The sequence below is a fragment of the Sinohyriopsis cumingii genome, chromosome 7 (genome assembly GCF_028554795.1).
Source record: "Sinohyriopsis cumingii isolate HCF-2022 chromosome 7, ASM2855479v2, whole genome shotgun sequence".
NCBI lineage: Eukaryota > Metazoa > Mollusca > Bivalvia > Unionida > Unionidae > Sinohyriopsis > Sinohyriopsis cumingii.
Window position 1 is genome coordinate 95,227,046 of NC_142967.1, and position 21,548 is coordinate 95,248,593.

A 21,548-nucleotide genomic window follows, 5' to 3' on the forward strand; every position below is an offset into this window, starting at 1 on the left:
CCATAATTTTCACAAAATGAAAAGCCTCTATCTGCACATAGTCAAAGTTAGACATAAAAATTAACTAAATGGTGTGTGTGAGAAGAATGTGTATTTGTTATTAGTGATTCGGACTGATTTTACATAGCAGAATCCAGTATATAAGACACAAAACATTTGCCAATTTCGTTTATCCTAGCATGAACTATGCTAGGGGTAAGAGGCTCATGTGGGTCTCAGATCACTCACCTGTCTGACAAAAGAATTAGGATACAAGGTTAGCTAGGGATAACTTTTTGAATCATATTCTGTAACTAGAGGAAGGAGTGATACAGCTAAAAAAACAAGGTTTCAGTACAGTTTTTTTGTGAGGTATACAAGTGTTTAAATGATACTGTGAATCTTGAAGCCCATTGTCTAATAGGTATGTACTTTTGTCACAGTTAATATCAAGCATAAGAGGGTCACTACCACTGCAACACACCTAAAAATTTTGGGGATTCTACAAACAAATGACAATTCAAAAAGTAAACGAGCTTCTCAAATTAACTGATGCTATACTGGTCAAAAATAATTTTCAGGACATCAATTGAAGAGCATTTTTTCTTTTTAACCAATAAGTGTTGAATTCATTGCTGTTATTCTTGAGCAATGAGATTTTCAAACTAGTTGCTGTGACAGCCATATTGGGCTCAAGATTGTTAACATTTACATTTTGGACCAACTAGATATCATCTGAAATCTTTTGGTGAAAACCCCATGTCAACATGACCATCATTTCAGTAGGAGTAGCTATAACAAGATTGCCAAGATGGACATCATACTTGATATAATTTTCATTTAGGACCAATAAGATATCGTAAGAAGTCTTTAAGTGAAAACCCTATGTCGATATGGCCATCCATTCAGAAGGAGTGGAGATAAGATTTTTAAGATGGCCATGTTGGTGACCATATCAGATGTCAGATCAGCAGCATTTTCATTCAGGACCTACAAGACATCATCAGAAGTCTTCTACTAAATCCTCCATGCTGATATTACTATCCATTTTGCAGAAGAAGCAATAAAATGATTTTCAAGATGGTGTCAAGTTTCAAGTCAATCCTCCAAGTAGTTTATGAGTAACGATAATAAATTTGTGCTCACAGATGGGCAATGGACAACAGGCCATCCCACAAGGTCTTTTGTTTTATGACCAGTAGAGCTAAAAATCAAAGGCCTTCCAAAAATATATATGTACATAATAAGATCAGTCTAGATCCTTTGAATCAAATAAATGAATCAGAGACTCCTTTTCAGCGTCAATTACATACATTACTGTCATTCAACACCCCCCACCTCAGTCTTGATCTTTGTCCGAGTGCCCTCTATCAACTTTATTGGAATACACTAAATACAAACTCTGCTCAAAATTCTCATTTGCATATGTAAGTAGGATTAATATATCATAAATACAGTAAAAACTATTGGTCAAACTAATATTTCCTAGTGAAGCTGGACAGCATAAGTAGCATACTGAACCTTCGACACACACAACAAAGTTTTGTTTCCCCTCTCCCATCATGTAAAAGAAAAATATTATCCTCATCGTTTCTGTAAAAGCAAAACTCAAGGAATTTTGTTATCATTCAACAGATTTTTTTTTTACGAGAATCTTAATACTCAAATGAAACCTATGGATCAGGCTTAAAGCATCTGGAACTGACAAGAGTTTATCAAGAATCAATTAAGCTGACCAGTGCTTTCAAACTTCACAATATGGTAATTAGCTTGCCATTGTAAGATTAAATAAAATAAAAATGTTGTCTCTGGCATTTTTTTTGGTAATAATGTACTTTTTTGTTTTAATGCTCCAATTTTACAAAATGTGTATAATGGTGTCTCCTGCAGGTGTAAATTCTGATTAATGCCCATACTGAATTGCAAGTCCACATGCCACATTTTTACTCAAGTGTGAAAAAATAGCAAAGACATACACTCTGCATTTTTCTACAAAAGAAAATGGCCAAGTTCAGTGTTATGTTTTCCATATGAAAAAATAAGAGTTCCCCAGGGACTGATGTTCTACTGGCCAAAAATAATTTCCAGGATTTCAAGAGAAGAACATTTCATAATAATTTTAACTGCTGAGTATTGAAACCATCTCTAATATTCTTCAGCAATAACAAGATTTTCAAAATTAGCTGTTGTGGTGGACATACTGTTTGTCATATTTGCAACATTTAAATTTAGGACTAACAAGACATGATAAGAAGTTTTCTGTTGGAAACCTCAAGCTGACAAGACTTATTGTTCTTTTTGGAGTAATGATAACAAAATTTTCAAGATGGCTGCCATGATGGTTCAGATCAGCCAATCTTGAGACGGTAAGAAGTTGTTTAGTGAAAACCCAATGCCAATATGACCATTCATTCAGGAGTAGTGATAACAATATTTTTAAGATAGTAACTGCTGCAGCCCTATAGGATATCTAAGCAGCAGCATTTTCATTTAGGACCAACTAGATATTATAAGAAGTCAATTAGTATAAAAACAAAAACAGGCTAATACGACCATCCATTCCGGAAGATCAGAGATAGGATTTGAAGAAGGCTTCTGTGGTTGCCATATTGGATGTAAAAGTGACACCATTTTAATTTAAGACCAACTAGAAGACTTTTAGAGAAAATCCAATATAATATAACCTTTTAGTCAGAAGGAGTAGCGATAACAAGATTTTCAAGATGGGTGTGGTTGTGGTCATAATGGACTCTAGATCGGCACCATTTTCATTTAGGTCCAACTAAGCATCATTAAGAAGATTTATAGTGAAAACCTGTCCATCCATTCAGTAGGAGTAGTGATAAGATTTTTAAGATGCCCATAGTGGTAGCCGTACTGGATTTCCAAATGGCACCACTTTCATTTAGGACCAGCTAGTATGAGGGTTGAAGGTGTGTGTAAAGTTTCATGGCAGTAGTTTAGGTGTAGCGACAACAAGCTTGTGCTAATGGATGGACTGATGACATACCACCCCATAGAGGAAATGTGGCAATCCATATTGTATATGGAGATCTGCGCTATGGCAAGTACAAAAATACAAGATACGACCTTCACTGGAACCCAAGATCAATTATGTCTGGTTTTCAAACTTCTTCACAAAAGTATGGACATAATTGTTTTCATATCTGCACCATATTTACACTATATGTACCAAAAATTCACAGTGATGCATCCAAAACGGCAGGACGAGTCACATGCATAAGAATCTGTCACTGTATGACAAAATAGGGCAATAATTCAACGACAAGAATTGCAGGAGGTCAGTAATTTGGTGAAATGTGCATCTTCAAATTATCTTTCCTGGAGATGAACTTAAAGCTTGGACAGTAGTTGCATTCAAAAGATTCAATCATGCACTACCTCAAGCTGCAAGTTAAAGACAATAATTCAAGCAACTATTGCAGGAGTAAAGTAATTTGTTGACATGTGCATCTTCAGATGATGACCATAATATGTATCAAGTTTACAGTGATCTATCAGAAACAGACTGTTTGCATTTACAAGATTATGACATACAATGTATTTAATTAATAAAAATGGCAATAACTGAAGAGCGAAGTTATTTGTTGATATGCACATGTTAAGTTGATGACAAAAACATTTACCATGCTTCATGGCAATCCACTGAAAAATGTATGATAATTGTGTTTAGAATACTTTGCCATACATGGAATTAAACTGCAAGAAACTTATCAAAATGCGGAACAAAGTAATATGTCTATCTGACCATCACTGAGTGATGCCAAGAATATTTACAAGATTTCATGGCCATTCATTGAAAACCAGGACTAGCTGAATTAATGAGTGTGTGCCAGATGGATGGATGGAAGGATGAATGGATTGACATGAGGGTTCCAAGAAGAGGCACTTTAAGGTACACCAATTTTCTGCAGCTGATGCTTGATTTTTTCTTGTTGAAGCCTCTTCATGTTCATTAGTTTTGTTCTGACTTTGTTGTAAGGTGCATTGATTTTGCTTTTCAGTATCCATTGTTCCACTGCTCTTTTGCCTGAAAGATAGAGACCAGAGACTAATACTGCATCCCAATGCTTGTACTCCAAACTGCCCATATATCTTGGAAGTTCTCTCTCTGTGATTAATTTTGGATTCATATTTAATCAGTTTTCTTTGTAGTTTGCATGAATGAATACTAAATTCTAAATGCTGAAACCAGTTTTAATGATTTCATAAATAACATAGGAAGAACATTATTTATATTTTATTGTCATTTACGAACAACTTTATTTTAAATCTGTGAAGACCAGTCGATTAGCAACAAAACTCTTGATCCCAATGTTAAATAACTTCAAGAATTCTTATAATTTCTTTGATATAACTTTATAAAAAGGCATGTTTTTGTTCAGTGTTAGAAAATATATGGATACTCGATCACTCATTCACAAAACAAGCCTATGTCACACAATCAAATATGCCTTAATCCTAGGGAGTCTAATGAATGCCAGGATGAATAAATGGATTGGATGAAAAAATGAACTACAGAGTATCATCATAAAACAGGTGTATAACCAGATAGAATGTACACGAACATGTAGACTCACAGCACAGCATTTTATGTTCAGGTTTCAGCAATTTTTCAAAACATTACATTGATCAATGCAATCTTTTTGAAAATGAAACAAACCAGCTGCAGCAAAAGAATTAAAAAAAACAACTTCTGACAACTTTACATATGCAAACACTTTATGAATAGATCTGGTTCATGTGGCTGTTTGATTTAATTACCCTTTGCAGAGTTTCCTTGGTCACCACTGTTGCTCCCAGTAACCATCTGCCAAGTTCTGTTGATATAGGTGTGTACTTCATGCAGCACATTTGTTGTAAATAAAAATTAATGTAGTTTCTGGATTAATAGTTTTCACTCATAGGTATCTATTTTCATCAACCAGGTCACTGACAATAATGTGCATTATTCACTGAACATTCTTTGCAAAGAGGAGTGTAACTCAGTAGCTACAACATGGATGCAAGTGATATATGGCCATACACTCTGTGATCACTATGTAAATTAAACAGACCTCTTTTTTTCTCCTTACTATCCACATTTCTAAATAACAATGACAAATTCATCTCACTGATTTGTTTTTCCCAATTCAAAAGAATGCAGATTTTTTATATGGTTAGATCTTTATTTGTTGCTCATTCTGTGATGTAGGCATGTATAGATAAGCAAAATAGTGAGCAGGAGAGAAAACAAAGGAGAGTGAGCTTGTGTACCTAGCTGTATTTTTCACTGTTAGTGATATAAAACAATTCTTTTTGTCACTGTTTAACAGCCAACACTAGATTTGTGTTTGTAAAATATGCCTGAACTATAAAAAGTCAAAGTCTAAAAAGTTTTAAAAAATGCATAAAATTGTGACAGAATGTTCCAATGGGCGTACATATCAAACCAGGTTGTCTACATATGCTTACAAACATTTCATTAGTCTATCTTATCTGGTTTTGGTTTAATCTTGGTCAGAAATGTTTCATGGAAAAAGTCCATGTCCATGGCAGCAGCTTACTTAGCAGTACTCATAATCCAAAGGTCAGAGGTTTTGATAACAGCTGAGGCCAGTCTAGATCAGCTGCCTTGGTGTGTTCTTGGGAATGGCACTTAGTTCCCATTTCCCTGGCATGCAATAACCAATAATGTCTTGAAAGAGCAGCTACAAGCCAATCAACGATCAAAAATGTATAAAATACTGACCTTATGACTCCAAAATCAATAGCTTTATTCCTTCACCCAGTACAAACCACCCATGTTTGGTTGAGGTATGTTGTGTAGAACTAATGTTTTTATGCAGAAACTCTTTTTTCAATTCTTTCGGTCAGTGACCTTGATCTTTTGAATAACAAATCAGTATGTTTCTACCTCACCCCAAGTGCAAACTATCCACGAAGTTTGGTAACTGTAACTTGAGATATTGTGCAGAAACTGTTTTCCTTCTTTCAGTTAGTCACCTTGACCTCTGAACTTTTTGCCCCAAAATCAGTAGAGTTCTTCCAGACTGTAAGTGGAAAACATCCACAAAGAATGGTAATTGCTGATGGTGGACAACTAAAGTTATTGTGCAAAAACCAAACTAGCCTTATGGCAGCCATACACAAATTGCTATAAGTTTCTATCTGAACCTTATCTATATAACAACATGAGATGAGAAACAGACCCTGTCCATGTTAGTGATCTTTGTGTTGATTTCATCCCACAAAGTCTTTCCAGAGACCTGCTGATACACTTGGGTCTGTATGATCACAAAATAACCAAACAACCAAATAAAACAGTGTATATTTATTTCATAGATTTCCCCTAGTTTGCATTACTGGGAGAAGGGCTAACAAGGAGCTACTATAACTATGCCTCAACACTTTAAACATCAAATCAGCATAACTGAAAAGGAGCTAAATTAGTCCAAGTGAGCAAATCCAGCAGATACAAGATGATCCTTACATTATTTGCATACATCTTCTTCCTGAACAAAACTGAAGTAGAAAAGAACAACAAGATCCAGATGAATATACCTAGATAATTTTACAACTCAATACAGGACCATTTCTGAATTTGCAATAAAACCAACCTGTTCACAGAGATAGCTGCTGGGGGCACTGCAGTAGCTCTGCTTTAAGAATGGGTATTCAAAACCAAGAAAAACTAGTACAAACAATGTATGCAAGGTTGTACTGGACAAAATGTATACAATGTATAAGCAGTACCTGGAAGGCTGCAGCCATAAGGCATTTTAATCCAGTCAATGAATGCATCTTTTAAAACTTTCGTTGTTGGGGCATCCCAGTGAAACCTTTGATCTGTAATAACAATTGAATATTTAAATATATTTCTTGCTGCATACATGTACTTGGTAAAATTGTTATACAATGGTAGAAGTTAAATCAAATGAAACAAAATGAATAGTCACCCTTCTTCTTCATTTGTTACTCTTTTGATCCAGATAAACTAGAAGCATAAAAACCAAGGCAATTTAGTTGGCTTGCCATTGCAAATCCCTTTTCTTTATAAAGCATATTCCATACCCCACCCCATACTCACCCTCACCTGCAAACAGTGACCCAGACATTAAAATGCAAAATCTGTCACATACATGACGTGTCTTCTTCCTATATATTCAGTTTGGTCAAATGTCACTATATAGGCAATTTTTGTATATTTTAGCTGCATCCCTCCCTGGGACCCATTTAGAGGGAGGTAGGAATGATAGCACTCTTGCTCAAAGTCATCAGATGGGCAAGATAATTAATAAGTTGTGTGGATTTCCAAACAGCCATTAGGAAGAAAGTGCAGTTACAGATGGACTGACAGACAGGAAGGACAATATAATATATATGGCACTTTACAAAGCATATGGATATTAACAGATACTTCTCTTTAAAAGCATTGGGTTATTAACAGATATTTCCCTTAACAGAAATTAGGAACATTGATTTATCACCACTCTACCATGTTTTGTTTTAGTTGTGGGAATATAATTGGTATTTCCCTAAACATAAAATGGGGATACTAACCTATCACCACTCTATTATGCTCTGCTTTAGTTGCTGGGAAACCATTGAGATTTTTCAAGATTTATCATTAAAACCAATATAGCCATTAATATAGTTCTTAATCAGAACCCTGCTTTTTGTGTATGTCAAGATAATTAATTAATTTCAAGCTCTCCTGTTCAGACTATACTTTCAATACTTCATCATCCGTAGCCTCTAAAGATGGGTTGTGGTTTCAAGTCATCATGGGTTCAACACCAACAGTGGGTCACTGACCTACTTTGCACAATTGGCTCCAAATATTTTGCAAAACACGTGTGAAGATGATAGTATATCTTGAGGTAAATAACTCTCCATCATGCATGCCATTGAGGGATCATTATTACCTACTTTTTAGTGTACCAATTTTTACAACTTAAGGTAGGGCATTATTTGATTATTTGATAAAAGCTGGGGTATTGAGCAAGTTCTTCAGCTCTGTAATGACTCTTGTAATAATTAACAGCTTCCCAGCTAATATTTCAAGCAGAATTTTAACTTGTGCTCAAACATTTGTAGGGGAAACCTTCATTTTTATTTTATAGACAAAAACATGACTTTCTAGTATTATCTTAGTTCACTTTCATGTGCATACTATTAATATACCCATACGTATAAACCAGTCATGGATATGTAACATGTACTGCAAAATATCATAATTTTATATCATATTTTAGTCAGCTGTCCATATCATTATATTCTTATTTTATACTGAACTTAATATCAAGAAAAACCAGATTAGATCACGTTTAATATTCATCTTTCTTGTCAATATTTTACTATGTCACCAGGGGCCTCGAGTGGCTGGGTGGTCTAAAGCACTCTCCATTAAGGATCACTGCCATCTCACCTCTGTCTGCGTGGGTTCGAGTCTCGGATTCGGCCAATGTGGGTATGCAAGAAAGCTTGCCAGTAGCTTCTTGAGGGTTGATGGTTCTTTCTGGGGATTTCCCAGGTTCCTCCTCCACCATTAATACTGGCCGCCATGTATAGCCTATTGTGTGCTGAAAAATGGCATTAAACCCAACAACAACAACAACTACTATGTCATCATGTGGGACTTGTCTTCTTGGGTTGCAAGATATAGACAGCCCAGTTTTCTAGTTTTTTGGTTTCATAATATTTAATATTGTCTAAAAATAGCAAGCCACCTGTCACACTGACCCAGTTATTTGAAAATCATAGCAGCAAATTTCTCTGGAAGTGTGACAAATGTTTACATCAGGATTCACCCCCGCTTAAACTTTAGTAGTAACAGGTTTAAAAGTTAAAATATAGTTCAAACAATTTATTTAAACTTAAAACATATACCTGCTTGATTGGTCATATTAGCTATGTCTCTGAGAGGGACACTAGAAGTGTCAGCTGAAGCAGCTGACACTAGCAGTGTCAGCTGAAGCAGCTAGGTTCACAGTCCCTGTCGGAATGGATGCCTCTTCACATGGGAGGGCACTGGTAATGCTATTTGTTGGACTGCTATTGGTGTCACTTGGAGGGGTATTCAAGGTGTCACTTAAGGGGTCAATTTCATGTGTAGGGGTATCAGATGCAGCAAAGTTGGTGACTGTATGAGACATACCTGTAAAACAAACCATAATGAAATTCTCAAGGTCCACAATCCATATATGCATTTGCAGACCAAACACTATACAAAGATGCCCTCCACTAACTTTGCTTGACAAACTCTCTTGACAGGTAATTTTGAAGTAAATGGTACAAACAATACTATTACTGATAAATGAACTACCCTTTACCATAATACTACCAAAGTGCCAGTATTAAAACAAGAGCATGTGACTAATTATTAGTGGCACTTGAATTTATTCCAGAATACTACAACAGTTACTTTAAAACACAGAGATACATACCATTGTCAAAACTCTGCAAATGCAATCCCACTTTGGCGATAGTCATAACTGGCAATGGTCTTTGGTAGACATTTTCATTTACTTCCTTTGCATGCCCCATGTGCTGGTAAAAATAGGTTCTATCTTCTGGTTTGACTTCAAGTGCTGCATACATGGTACTTAACCTAGCTCTGTTGTTTGTGGCATTGATGTTTGAATTTTCAATTCCAGCCTTTTTACACATGTAATCTATGCAGTCCCATCCAATGACATGGTTTGGTGAAGACTCAGTATTTGGAAAGATGAATTCATTTGCTGATAAAATACCGGCATCCATACGAATATTTCTGTCACAGAGGATGTCCATTGCCTTCTTGCAATCGCCAGGTATCAAACATGATACAAGTCGTGTCCCTTTTCCCTGTTGGAAAGTGACCTCCATGTCACAAAACACTTTCCTCTCAACTGGTGAAAGATAATCCAAATTCTTCATCTGGGACTCAATAATCCACTGATTTCTCTTGCACCATTGATCAATCTTCAATCGACTGGGTTCTCCACCTCGGCGAGCATTGAAAAGAGTTAGTCTGGAACTAACTGCATTACGCAGTTCTACAAAGTCATGTTTTCCAATGAAATCAAATTTTCCCTCCGTGTGTTTTGATATCACTTGCAGTGTGTATTTTCGAAGCTTTTCCACGGGTTCATCCTCTGGTAGTCTATCTGGCAATCGAAGCCTTTCTTGCCTACTTTGGGTAATCATGTATCTTGCATCACCAAAAACTGTTCGTCTGTTCAACTTTAAAACTGAGACAAAGTAGTCCAACTCTGTTGCTTTTACTTCTCCGTGTTTACCCTGTAATGCTTCTCCTTTCAAGATTTCTGCACTTGTCATCAGTAAATAGTAGATATTCTCCTTTAAGCCATACTTGATGCTGGAATCTTCTTTGTCTGTTATTTTGTAGATAGCTCTTTTAAGAGAACTAAATTTTTCACGGTTAAACATTTCTACAGATTCTATGCATTCATTTTTCTCAAAAGATTTGAATTCTACATAAAGTCTTCCCAATGTTCTGATGTCTGAGCGAACACTTTTTCTCACTTCCATTGTTTTTTCTGTTTTTGTTTTGTTTTTTTCCCACAAACGTGCTCCTATCAGCTTTATAGTAAAATCTCTTTGGCATACAGATCCTACTTCATCTGTCCTCAAAGACTTCAACAGGTCTTGAAAGCTGGTATCTACTGTATCACCTTCAGTAGCTAGCATTGCCATTGGAATGGGTTTTGAAAATGCACATTTGTCCAAGAGACATTTATCCCTATGCATAAAGAAGAATTTCTTTGCATAAAATCCCTTACAATTTGGACAACAAACTATATTCCCCATACAATATTTCTGAGACTGAAATGATGGGTTTTCCTTTGTGCACTGCAGCTTGTTCTGTTCAAAGATACCCTCTTTTCTAATTGTGCTCATAGCTGCTCTTTGCTGACCAGGATTTTCTATTATAGGTTTCACTTCCTTACAATCTTTATGAACCTGGATTATATGTCTCTTCAGTTTTGAATAGAACTGTCCACAGAATTTGCATAGCCTCTTTGGTTTGCAGTAAACAGTGGAAACTGAAAATGAACATGTGATCCCTTTAATATAATGTAAGCCCAAATACAAAGTCCAAATTCTTCACATAACCTCTAGAAATGTAACAAGCTCAGCTAACAGAAACTAAAGACGATTTAAACTACAACTTCCCCCAACAAATCTCTGAGTATCAGTCATATTCTTGCTGATAGAAGCTACTTGTAAAGTTTGATCAAAATTTATTCATATATTTGACAACAATAGTGCTAAGAATCTGAAGCAACCCAAGCTTAGATGCCATCTTTTTGATGTTTTCTTGTTTCTACTGGACAACAGCTTTTTGGGGGAGTTCAGTAAATTATAACATATCAAAATCCTTATAGTTTTATATGGAACTGTATAGCATAATTTGTTGTCTATAAGTCAATTTTTTTCATTTACTATAAGTTTTAGTATACCTATAACTTTTTTGTTGTCTACTGATTGACTGGCATATTTTATCTATCATAACCTCATGTAACATAAACATGATTTTTTGGGTGTATGGCATCTTCACAATTTTGTCTTTACATTTTTTCTGTGTCTACAAGTTTTGGGACACCAAAACCTGTATATATTTTACCTACATATAAGCCTTAGGATGCATACATTTATTTATGTTCAAGACTTATTGCTATTATGGTATCACAGCATTAGAACTTTAAAAACTCTATGTAGTTTGGGGGTAGATGTATCAGTCAAAAATTCAATTGTTTCAAGTTTTACAGGGTAAAAAGTCATTGAGATACACCAGGACCAGAGCATCTGAACAGTTTATATTGCAGTTATCAAAATTTACAATGTACAACATAAAAATAAAATAACAAGAACACCCCAAACAACATGCACACCTTGTGAGTTTTTTTCTCCAACTTTGAACTTTGAGCTAGGGATTAGACTCTGGTATGATACGGTGTGAACCCGGATAAAGTTTCATCAGAATATCTGTACGGGTTAAAAGTGACAGCCTGGAAACTAGCAACTGGCTTACATTATTCATTGTTGTGACCTTGACTTTGAAAGGAAGAGTGGTATGACTGAATGCACAAGACAATGTAAGACCATTTTTATATAACAGGCTAAAATTACATTCAAATATCTTCAATGGTTAAACAGTTCTACCTTATACATCAATACATGAAGATAGGTCATTAGTGTATATTCCCCCTTGCAGTAACCTTGACCTTGAGGTAGGGGTCATTGCAATGGTATGTAACACAGTCTAGTCATAATATATAACATGTTAAAGGTTTTATTGCAATATCTTAAGTAGTTCAAAGTTATAGTGGGGACAAGGATACAAGTCAGAGTTGCATTTGATCTTTACCTGGGGTTAGAGGTCCTGGCTAAGGTATGTGACATACCATCTATACAAGATATATAACTGGCAAACGTTTCATTATAATATCTTCAGTGGCTACAAAGTTATATTCCAGACATAGATTATCATTTGCAAATTTATATTTCCATTACAGTGAACTTGCCCTTGAGACGGGGGCATGGCTATGGTACCTGACACACCATCTAGTTATGATATAAAATTGGCTAATTTTATTAACATATCTTCAGTGGTAGAAAAGCAGACCTGCCAAGACTAAATGTACCTCAGTAAGGCAGCTAATATTTTCTCCAAGTTAGACCAAGTTTTAATAAGGTGCAACAAAGTATCATGTACTGCTATTGTCAATGTAGAAAATATGCTTTGGAAAAGTTGAGAAGTGTAGTCCAATGAAGGGAAAGCAATATTACATTAAACGCTTCAGCCTAAATGACATTCATTTCAGTTTCAGAAACTGCATCTACAAACCACGTGGCAGTCAATGACTTCTTGATGGATCAACTTGATGTAATCTTTTTGTGTTTTTAATTTTCATTCTTGCAGCAGCAGTAATCATCTTTCCATCCATGCTTGACAAAGTATCTGAATATTATTTTCCATACTTTTGTCCCAAGTACTTGGACTTGCTAAGAGGTTGATTGTCCCATTCAATTTCAACATGTTTTCACTCGATGGACAGCATAAAAACCATGCCATAAAGTATATGAAAAAGTTTTGCTGGTTATGGGAATTTGGTTGATTAAAGTGTCTAAGATACACCATGTAAAGTTTAGTCTGTTTCACTGACCAACTCCAGTGTGATCTGGACCAAACCTAGACAAGCCATTATTTAGATTTGACTGCAACAACGGTATTTTAAACGTTTTGGCTATTGTTCCACAAATCTATAATTTAGGGGTATTTTCAGTAAACTGTATGACAAAATCATATGAGTCGGCAGGTGTGCAAACGTTGAATTCTGGACAAAGATACAAAAAAGTTACAGAGTTACATTTTTCTTTGATCTTGACCTACAGGCTGGGCCTGACTATGGTACATGACACACAAAGTCTGACTGGTCAAGATATATACATGAGCAAAGCTTCAAGAAAATTTATCCAACAGTTACAAAGTTATGGGCCAGACTAGCAAATATTAACAGATGGATAATCAATACCTTGAAGACAGGTGTAATCAAGTGATTTTGATTTTCTATGAACCAAGAAAGCACAATGAATGCATATTAAGAAATAACAAACAAGTTTTGATAAATGTTTAAAACATTATTGGTATCTTTCGGTGTTTCTGCAGTACAGTTTAGAGAAAGCTTTTCTCTGTTGCAAGCAAAATACACAATAAAATTCTACAAAATAAAATTACAACAAAACATTTAAATCTTGTTCAAACAAGCTCAATTTTCAAATCTTACAGTACCTGTCCATCAACAAATTTCCTTTTGAAAAGTGCCTGATGTGCCCCAAAACCTTTTGTAAAGTGTATTGTCTTTATATAAAAAAATGATAAGAGAAAAGAATAAGAAATTCAAACAAATTTTGTTAAATTTTCTTTTTCCTGTTGTTTTTATACATCTTACCAAGCATTCATTTCACAAAGAAGAGTTACCTAGCTGGAATGCCATTTAAACAGACACTGGTCCCTTGGACAAATACCTGGGAAAAAGTCTGCTACTTAACCTCTTGAATATTTCATGTGAGCAAGCATGAAAATTGAACTGTGTGAAAGAAGCCCAAACATTTTGTTAATTCTACACATGTTCCTAAATGAGATATCAGTGGTGGTAAACAAATTGTGTGCCTTATCAGTTTTTGTTTCAATTTGTCCATCTGTGTATAAAGCCACTAAACAAAGCATTAGATTAAGTTTATTGGCATACATCACGATCAGTCTCATAATTTTTAAATATCTGTATATAGAAGTACAATTACAGTACTGTACTGGAGGGTTGGTAGACATCGCAATTCAATATATATATATATATATATATATATACTGGATGGTTGGGGGACATGGCAATTCAGTATATATACTGGATGGTTGGGGGACATGGCAATTCAGTATATATACTGGATGGTTGGGGGACATGGCAATTCAGTATATATACTGGATGGTTGGGGGACATGGCAATTCAGTATATATACAATAGATGATTGAGATACATGGTAATTCAATATTTATACTGGATGGTTGGGGGACATGGCAATTCAGTATATAAACAATAGATGACTGAGATACATGGTAATTCATTATATATACTGGATGGTTGGGGGACATGGCAATTCAGTATATATACAATAGATGATTGAGATACATGGTAATTCATTATATATACTGGATGGTTGGGGGACATGGCAATTTAATATAATATACTGGATACTGAACTCTATCTCTGTGTGTAAATGTGCATGCATCTTTCTGTGTCTGTATGCTTATCTATTATTGTTTAGATAGCCCAGGTGAGCTTTTCTAAGGACTTTGCAAGGACTTTCAAAAATGTCAGGACTTCCAAAAGTTTTTGCAGAGTACTTTATCTTACAGAAAATGGGTTATGCACCCATTTTGAACTGCATACAGCTCATTGCTAGTTGGGCGCCATTCTTAATAAATTAGTTATCCTTTTATAAATGTAATTAGCAAGGCACTAATGCAAAGTGACTTTACTCCTTCTAGCAACTGTTGTTTCATTTGATACTCACAATTTTATCCCATTTCATTACTTTTGGAAAGCATGTAAACAAAAGGCTTACATTAAGAAACTGATATATTTTATACAATATTGATGTTTGTATTCCCTCACATAACTCAAGGAGCTATGCAGTTTTTAAAGTAACTCCTCAGATGCAAGGATTGTTCAAGGTTGTGTGAACCACGCTAGTGTATAAGACACTAAATAGATGGGGGACATATGACAATATAACAATTTACAGCCTATACTGAATGATGTGGGGACACAGTAATGCAATAAGTACAGCACCCCATGACTACTGGGCCATTTAGTGTTACACATTTACTGCTATACTGTGGGTATAGTAACAGATCTCATTTTTATATGCAAAATGTATTTCATTTAAGGTTGTCTAACTATAAAGTGGTATTCCATGCCTCCCACCAACAGCTTTAGAGGAATACTATATATTGGATAATAATAGGATATACAAAAATGGTATGTCTTTCAGAAAGTAATGTAGGCAGGCATGTATGTATGGATGTATGTATATGGTTTAGGGCTTGTCAGCACAGTACTGGATACATGGTGCCAATTTAAAAGTAAGTTCTAAAACAAAGAATTGCAAAAAAATAAATTAAATAAAATGACAGACAAACCTGTCCAAAAACATGTAAACAAGATAAAAGATATAGAGTAGTGTTACAACTCTGTAAAAGGTAAATAAAAGATAAAGGACTTTTTTAAATTATAAAATCCTTACATTATAGGATCAAAACTTATTATATATCCCCCCCCCCCAATCTATGATTTTCTCTGGTGGTACATCACCATTAAATTTATTCATCTTAGTTCACATAAAAAAACTCCTGCCTTGCCAGTTGGAAGTTGATACACTTGACATAAATGTATTCCAATGCCAGTAGACAGGAAGGGTTTGCACTCTAGTACAGGTTCACCCATTGAGAACCAATGACCCTGCCCTTTGATCACATTCTTTCATGAAAATTTAGCACATACCGTAAGCAAAGTTCTTATGTGGTGTGACCTGCATATGGTAGGGTGTACATAAACATATAAAAGGCATTCCATAAAACTGGAAGTAGCAGATAAAGATTTTAAGGTAACATGAGTGGTTTGGTTGTCCCCCAACAGGGGTACAGGGTAACTGGTTGCTCTGACAGATTTAGGTGGTTAAATTACTCGGCTAATGGTGCTTAGGGAATGTCCTACACTAACATAGGGCAACAATGAACAGGTACTCATCCAATTATCCAACTATGGGAACAATCAAATTCAAGTAACTGATGTCCCCCTACTCCCCAAACACATACCCGTTTTCAAAGGCCATAATGGAAAGAGTTCTATCAAGGATCACTTGTTTCAAATTAGATTATATAAAGCTAAATTATGAATAACACACAGTGTACTCTGGTCATTTAAACCTTCTTGATATAATGCTAAATATCACAACTGACTTAAATCTAATATTGGGTCAAAACAAAACAGGTGGCAATAACTACTATAAAATAATGAATAACAAGTTAAAACATTGACAATAAATTTCTTTACAAGTCTGATTGGTATCACGCTGTATACCAAGTTGGGTCGTGATCCAAGGATAATAATTAAGAGTTACTGTTGAGAAACAAAGGTGGGTAGGTCAGATACTCAGTGGCTATCACTTCACCAAATAATAATGCAGACAGCTGACAATCAAACCCAGTCCAAGTCTCATTAATATCAAACTGTATACCCACCTAATCTGAATTAAATCCAATGATGATAACAGAAGATCTTGCGAAAGTGGGTGAGTGAGACAATCTGGGGCTTCAAAAATGTTAAATTTGGATGTGTAACCTGAAAATCTAACCTGGCCATCAATTTCAAGCTAATTACTAGATTAATTAAAGCTCCAGCCATAATTAAGGAAATTAATGCACAGAAATGAAACTGGGACAGACGGTAAAAGAATGAAATGAACAAAAGGAAAGGCACCATTACATATTCCCTATCGTCCATAAAAAAAACATTGACCCTTGGTAAAAAAGTTAAAATTATCAAGTTTTTCAACTTCATTAGAGGTTTATTAAAAATTACCTTTTGTATGAGACTTTACATGATTTGAGAAACCCCCTTTCGTTTTGAATCTGCGCTCACACTGGACACAATGAAAATCTGAAAAGAAAAAGAAAAAGAAAAACCAATGCCATGAGATATGTAGGTGGGTATTATATAACGTTTTTTTTTTCCCTCTGCAGGCATAACAAGGATTTTTATTTTAATGATGACCAAAAGAAATTGTCACATGTCCAAAATGAAACTGATACCAACCAGGGCTGCTGAGCTGCCATTTTTTTCTAACCAAACAGACCTGAAACAAAATCATTTGAGTAGAGAGTCAATATTTCTCTGCTAAGTCAGACGAATTTTCGATAAGGTGTAGCAAAACAACATGTACTATTACAGTCAACTTGGAAAACATGCATTTGAGAAGTTCAGAAGCGTGATTTGAGTTAGCAAAGGCAACATTAGTTTTTACTAAAAGGTTTGTAAAGAATAATTAGGCCTTTCTTAATCAATATTTTGCTATGTAGGACTTAATCTTCTCAGGGTGAATCATATAGATAGTCCTAGTTATTTTAGTTTCATAAGATCTAATATGGTCTGAAAACAAGTTTAAAAGACGGCAAATTGCCTGTCACACTGACCCAGTTATGGAATGCAAACGTGTTTACCCTGACAGATGTCGATCAGTACAAAAGTGACCTGTCCATCAATTTAGCCAGTTGTCCAGTATTTGTCATCCTAACACTGACAGCTGGAATGTCTAACACGCAGTTCGATGAACTTTGCAAAATATGTTGTTTAGTTGTTTTTAGCCTTGCTGATCCTCTAATCAGCTGACCCATCCACACCCAAACCATATTTTTCACAAACTGGCATATTTTAATTTCTATTAGGCTCCCTCCCCTTTATGTGTTCAGAGATGTAGAATATACCCAATACACCGCTCCCTCGATAACTCGCACACAACGGGGTCCAAAAACATCGACCGCACTATAAGCGAGGGCACAAGTTACCGAGGGACCTATAAAAAAAACTAATAAAGAGATGGAGATCGACAGAGAGAGGCGAAAGGGGGGGGTTTGCATTGTTAAATACTCGTTTTATAATCGCGCTGAAAATAACTGAATAAATATTTCTTTATAAAGGTGTTGTTCGTTTGTCTTTATAAATTACCTTTAATTTCTGGATAAACTATCTTGAAAAGATCGTAAAAACAAACATTATTCCACGAGGTATCAGTACTCTTAACATGTGTATCGCTAAACCATTGTGTATTACGTCACTGCTTTTTGTATTGATTTGGATACATTCTAGTTTTATTGTTTGTTCAAAAGGAATAGAGTTTTCTTTTATCAAAAAAGATAACATTCACATCGAAAAATGACAACGTCGAAACTTGTGTTGCTCTAAAAGAAATGTTCTGCTATCACTAGATAGATAGATAGATAGATAGATAGATAGATAGATTTAGATGGATAGACAGATAGAGTAAAATGTAAAAAAATAAATTCACAAGGATAAACCATGACCAACCATGAATTTAATGGGTCTAAACGTCAGACATGTAAAAAAAAAAAAAAAAAATACAAATACGCAAGTGAGAATACGACAATACTTGCAGTTTTTGACACAGTTAACAAATATAAATTCACAGTTTGAAAAAATCTGTTAATTTTTTGTGTGTTGTCAGTTGATTTTTCTGCCGCTGAGCAAAATCTCTTAGGTTTCTCAACTGAATTATCTTCACAGAGTCAACATTTTGGGTCTCCAGTCACCGGATGGCAACATTAAAAGATTCTATCGCTTCCTGTGCAGAGGGGGGAGGTGGAGCAACATCTGAATCGGCTTCACTCTCGACACTAGGGGTGCTCCAATTGAAGTCGTCTTCCAATGCGACTGTTTGTTACAGAATGTACAATCTGTTCCTCTGTCATGTACTCAGCTGTGGGACAGTCATTGTCAGCACATAACCACCCCTCCACATCGTCGCGATTAACATCCATCTGAGCACCATGGGTCTGTATAAATTTCTCCCAAACAGCCTCTGCCCGAACGACATCCATTTCGCTGAAACCTTCAAAGTCGCTCTCGTCATCACTGTCTTGGTCAGTGTCTTGCTTTATATCAAAGGCAGCTCCAAGACCCTTCATCCAGCACCCCTCTATTATCTTAGGTGTGATCAATCTCCATGCTTGACCACCCATGAAAACAGTCTCCTTCAAACTCACGCTCTTGAGAAAGGTTGTAACACCTTCTCCACTGTCCAGCATGGACTGTATTAACAGCCGACAGTAATTTTGTTTAAAAGTGCTTATAATTCCCTGGTCTAGTGGCTGGATTAATGATGTTATGTTTTTAGGGAGATAATCCACCCGGATCTTTCCGTCGCTTGTTTGTAGTGAATCAGCAGGGGGGTGTGCTAGGCAATTGTCTAATAGCAGTAGAGCTTTCTCCTCTAAGCCCCTGGATCACAGGTGGTTTCTGACGGCGGGGACAAACATCTTAGAAAACCACTCCGTAAATATTGTTGCAGTCATCCATGTATTTCCACTATTTCTATATACAAATGGAAGGCTGTCCATATTCATGTGATGAAAACAATGGGGAGACTTGTATTTGCCAACACATAATGGCTTCATTTTATGTGTGCCAGTTTTGTTAACACAAAACAAAAGTGTTACTCTCTCTTTGTTCAGCTTGAAACCCTCCTTTATGTGTATATCATCTCTGGTAGCTAGACTTTTGTCTGGCATCATCCAATAGCATAGACCAGCCTCATCACAATTATAAACTTGGTCGTCTGTATATCCATCACGGGTCAGTATCTCTCGGAGTTGGTTGGGATAACTAGATGCGGCCGCCTGATTTGCTGAGCGTATCTCTCCTGACAAAGAATTTTGTTTTATTCCATGTCGGCGCTGGAATCTCCAAAGCCATCCATGGCTTGCCATGAAATCTGAATCAGTATCCATAGTTTTGGCCATTTTCTCTGCCTGGGCCTTGAGAATTGTTCCCGAAATCGGAACACCTTGTTCACGTTGCTGTGTGAACCAGGTGTACACAGCATCATCTAATTCTGTGTCGTTTGCAGTGCGTGCCCGTTTCCGTTTAAATCCATCATCAGAATCAACTTCATGCAAATAATCCCGAAATTTCTGCTCATCCTTGAGCCAACCTCTGAGTGTCGACTCGGCAAGTTTAAGTTCACTACAAACTTTTGATCTTGATTCACCATTATGAACCCTCTCTATGGCAGTAAGCTTTTCATTCACCGAGTACGCCTTTCGCTTGATTCCCTTGCTCTCCATGATCACATTTACAAATGATTAGGATAAATTACTGATTAATATATACTTTAATGACAATAAGTACATACTATTTGAAACCATGTTCAATTGGTTCAATTAAATTGATTGATGTTGAGACATGATATTGACCACAAGAGTTTATGCATGTAGGATTTGCATTCCTTTGAACTGTTGTATTGTACGTCTTTTATCCGATTTCATACAAAAGACCGACTTAACGTGATAAAACAAAGCAGGTCTATTTTAATTGATTTTTACAATGCAAGAAACACTTCTCCAAGTCGTCGATCAAAACGCAGCCGGCACTTAATTAGGTTCTCACAGATGTGCTCGCGGGCATCGATGTGACGGTCAATTGACTCTGTTCATGTCTGAATAGAAGAGAACATGCAACGATTATACTGCTTACACTGCAACACAATGAAAAGATTAAAACGCTAATTTTCCGTAATAAGACATATTTAATTAGTGTTCATTTCATTCAGTGTTGCCACCTGTTAGCATTTACTATAATTCATTGATGGCTGTTTCGCCATACACATATACATTATTATTATTTACAGTGAACTGAGAAAATATTTTTTCCGATAAAATCTAACAAGATATGTGATTTCTTATTAAAACCTGAAAATTTCACGATGTTGATTCTAACTTTTTGGGCACTAACTGCCATTTTCAATGATAAAACGGGCGATTTATCAAGTTTCATTCACATGTTCTGATCACAATTTTCTTCATTTTTAAAAAATATACTTCTTTTAAAAAAAACGGGATCCATGCCGGACACCACGTTATAAGCGGGTTCGCAAGTTATTGAGGGAGCGGTGCACATCCTCCTGTATGTCAAAAGAGTTGACTGAATGAGGCAGGAGCTGCAGTGACTAGTACAAGGTTAGTGTGCCAGACTGGCGACCAAACAGGTTCAGGTTTGAGTACCATGGTGTCCTTTGGTTAGGCACTTTACTCCAACTGCCTCAGCAGTAAATAACCTGTGTTTCTGTGCTGTAAAATACCAAAGTCAACCAAATCATTTCTATCAGGACTATCTCATCTATTATTCAGAGTGATCATATATCACATAGGCATTATTTTATCTACATGTCAACAGTTCATCATGGAATCACACTTGCAAGCTTGACCT

The 21,548-nt window shown here is 35.8% G+C and overlaps 1 protein-coding gene and 1 long non-coding RNA gene across 2 annotated transcripts in view; both read right to left on the reverse strand.

Annotated features, from left to right (window-relative positions):
* Positions 1-8,930, reverse strand: LOC149795753 (uncharacterized). Its single transcript, XR_016422397.1, has 3 exons — positions 8,872-8,930; positions 6,736-6,828; positions 1-4,030 (listed from the first exon to the last, which is right to left on the reverse strand). It is a non-coding gene; the product is annotated as an uncharacterized LOC149795753 (long non-coding RNA).
* LOC149795754 (uncharacterized) overlaps positions 8,922-21,548 on the reverse strand; it is a 19,330-nt gene continuing 6,703 nt past the window's right edge. Inside the window, exons 6-8 of the mRNA XM_089963845.1 lie at positions 17,130-17,207; positions 9,429-11,030; positions 8,922-9,139 (exon numbers count right to left, since the gene is read on the reverse strand). Of these exons, the coding sequence (XP_089819971.1) occupies positions 8,922-9,139; positions 9,429-11,030; positions 17,130-17,207 (1,898 nt within the window). The remainder of the gene's footprint in view (positions 9,140-9,428; positions 11,031-17,129; positions 17,208-21,548) is intronic.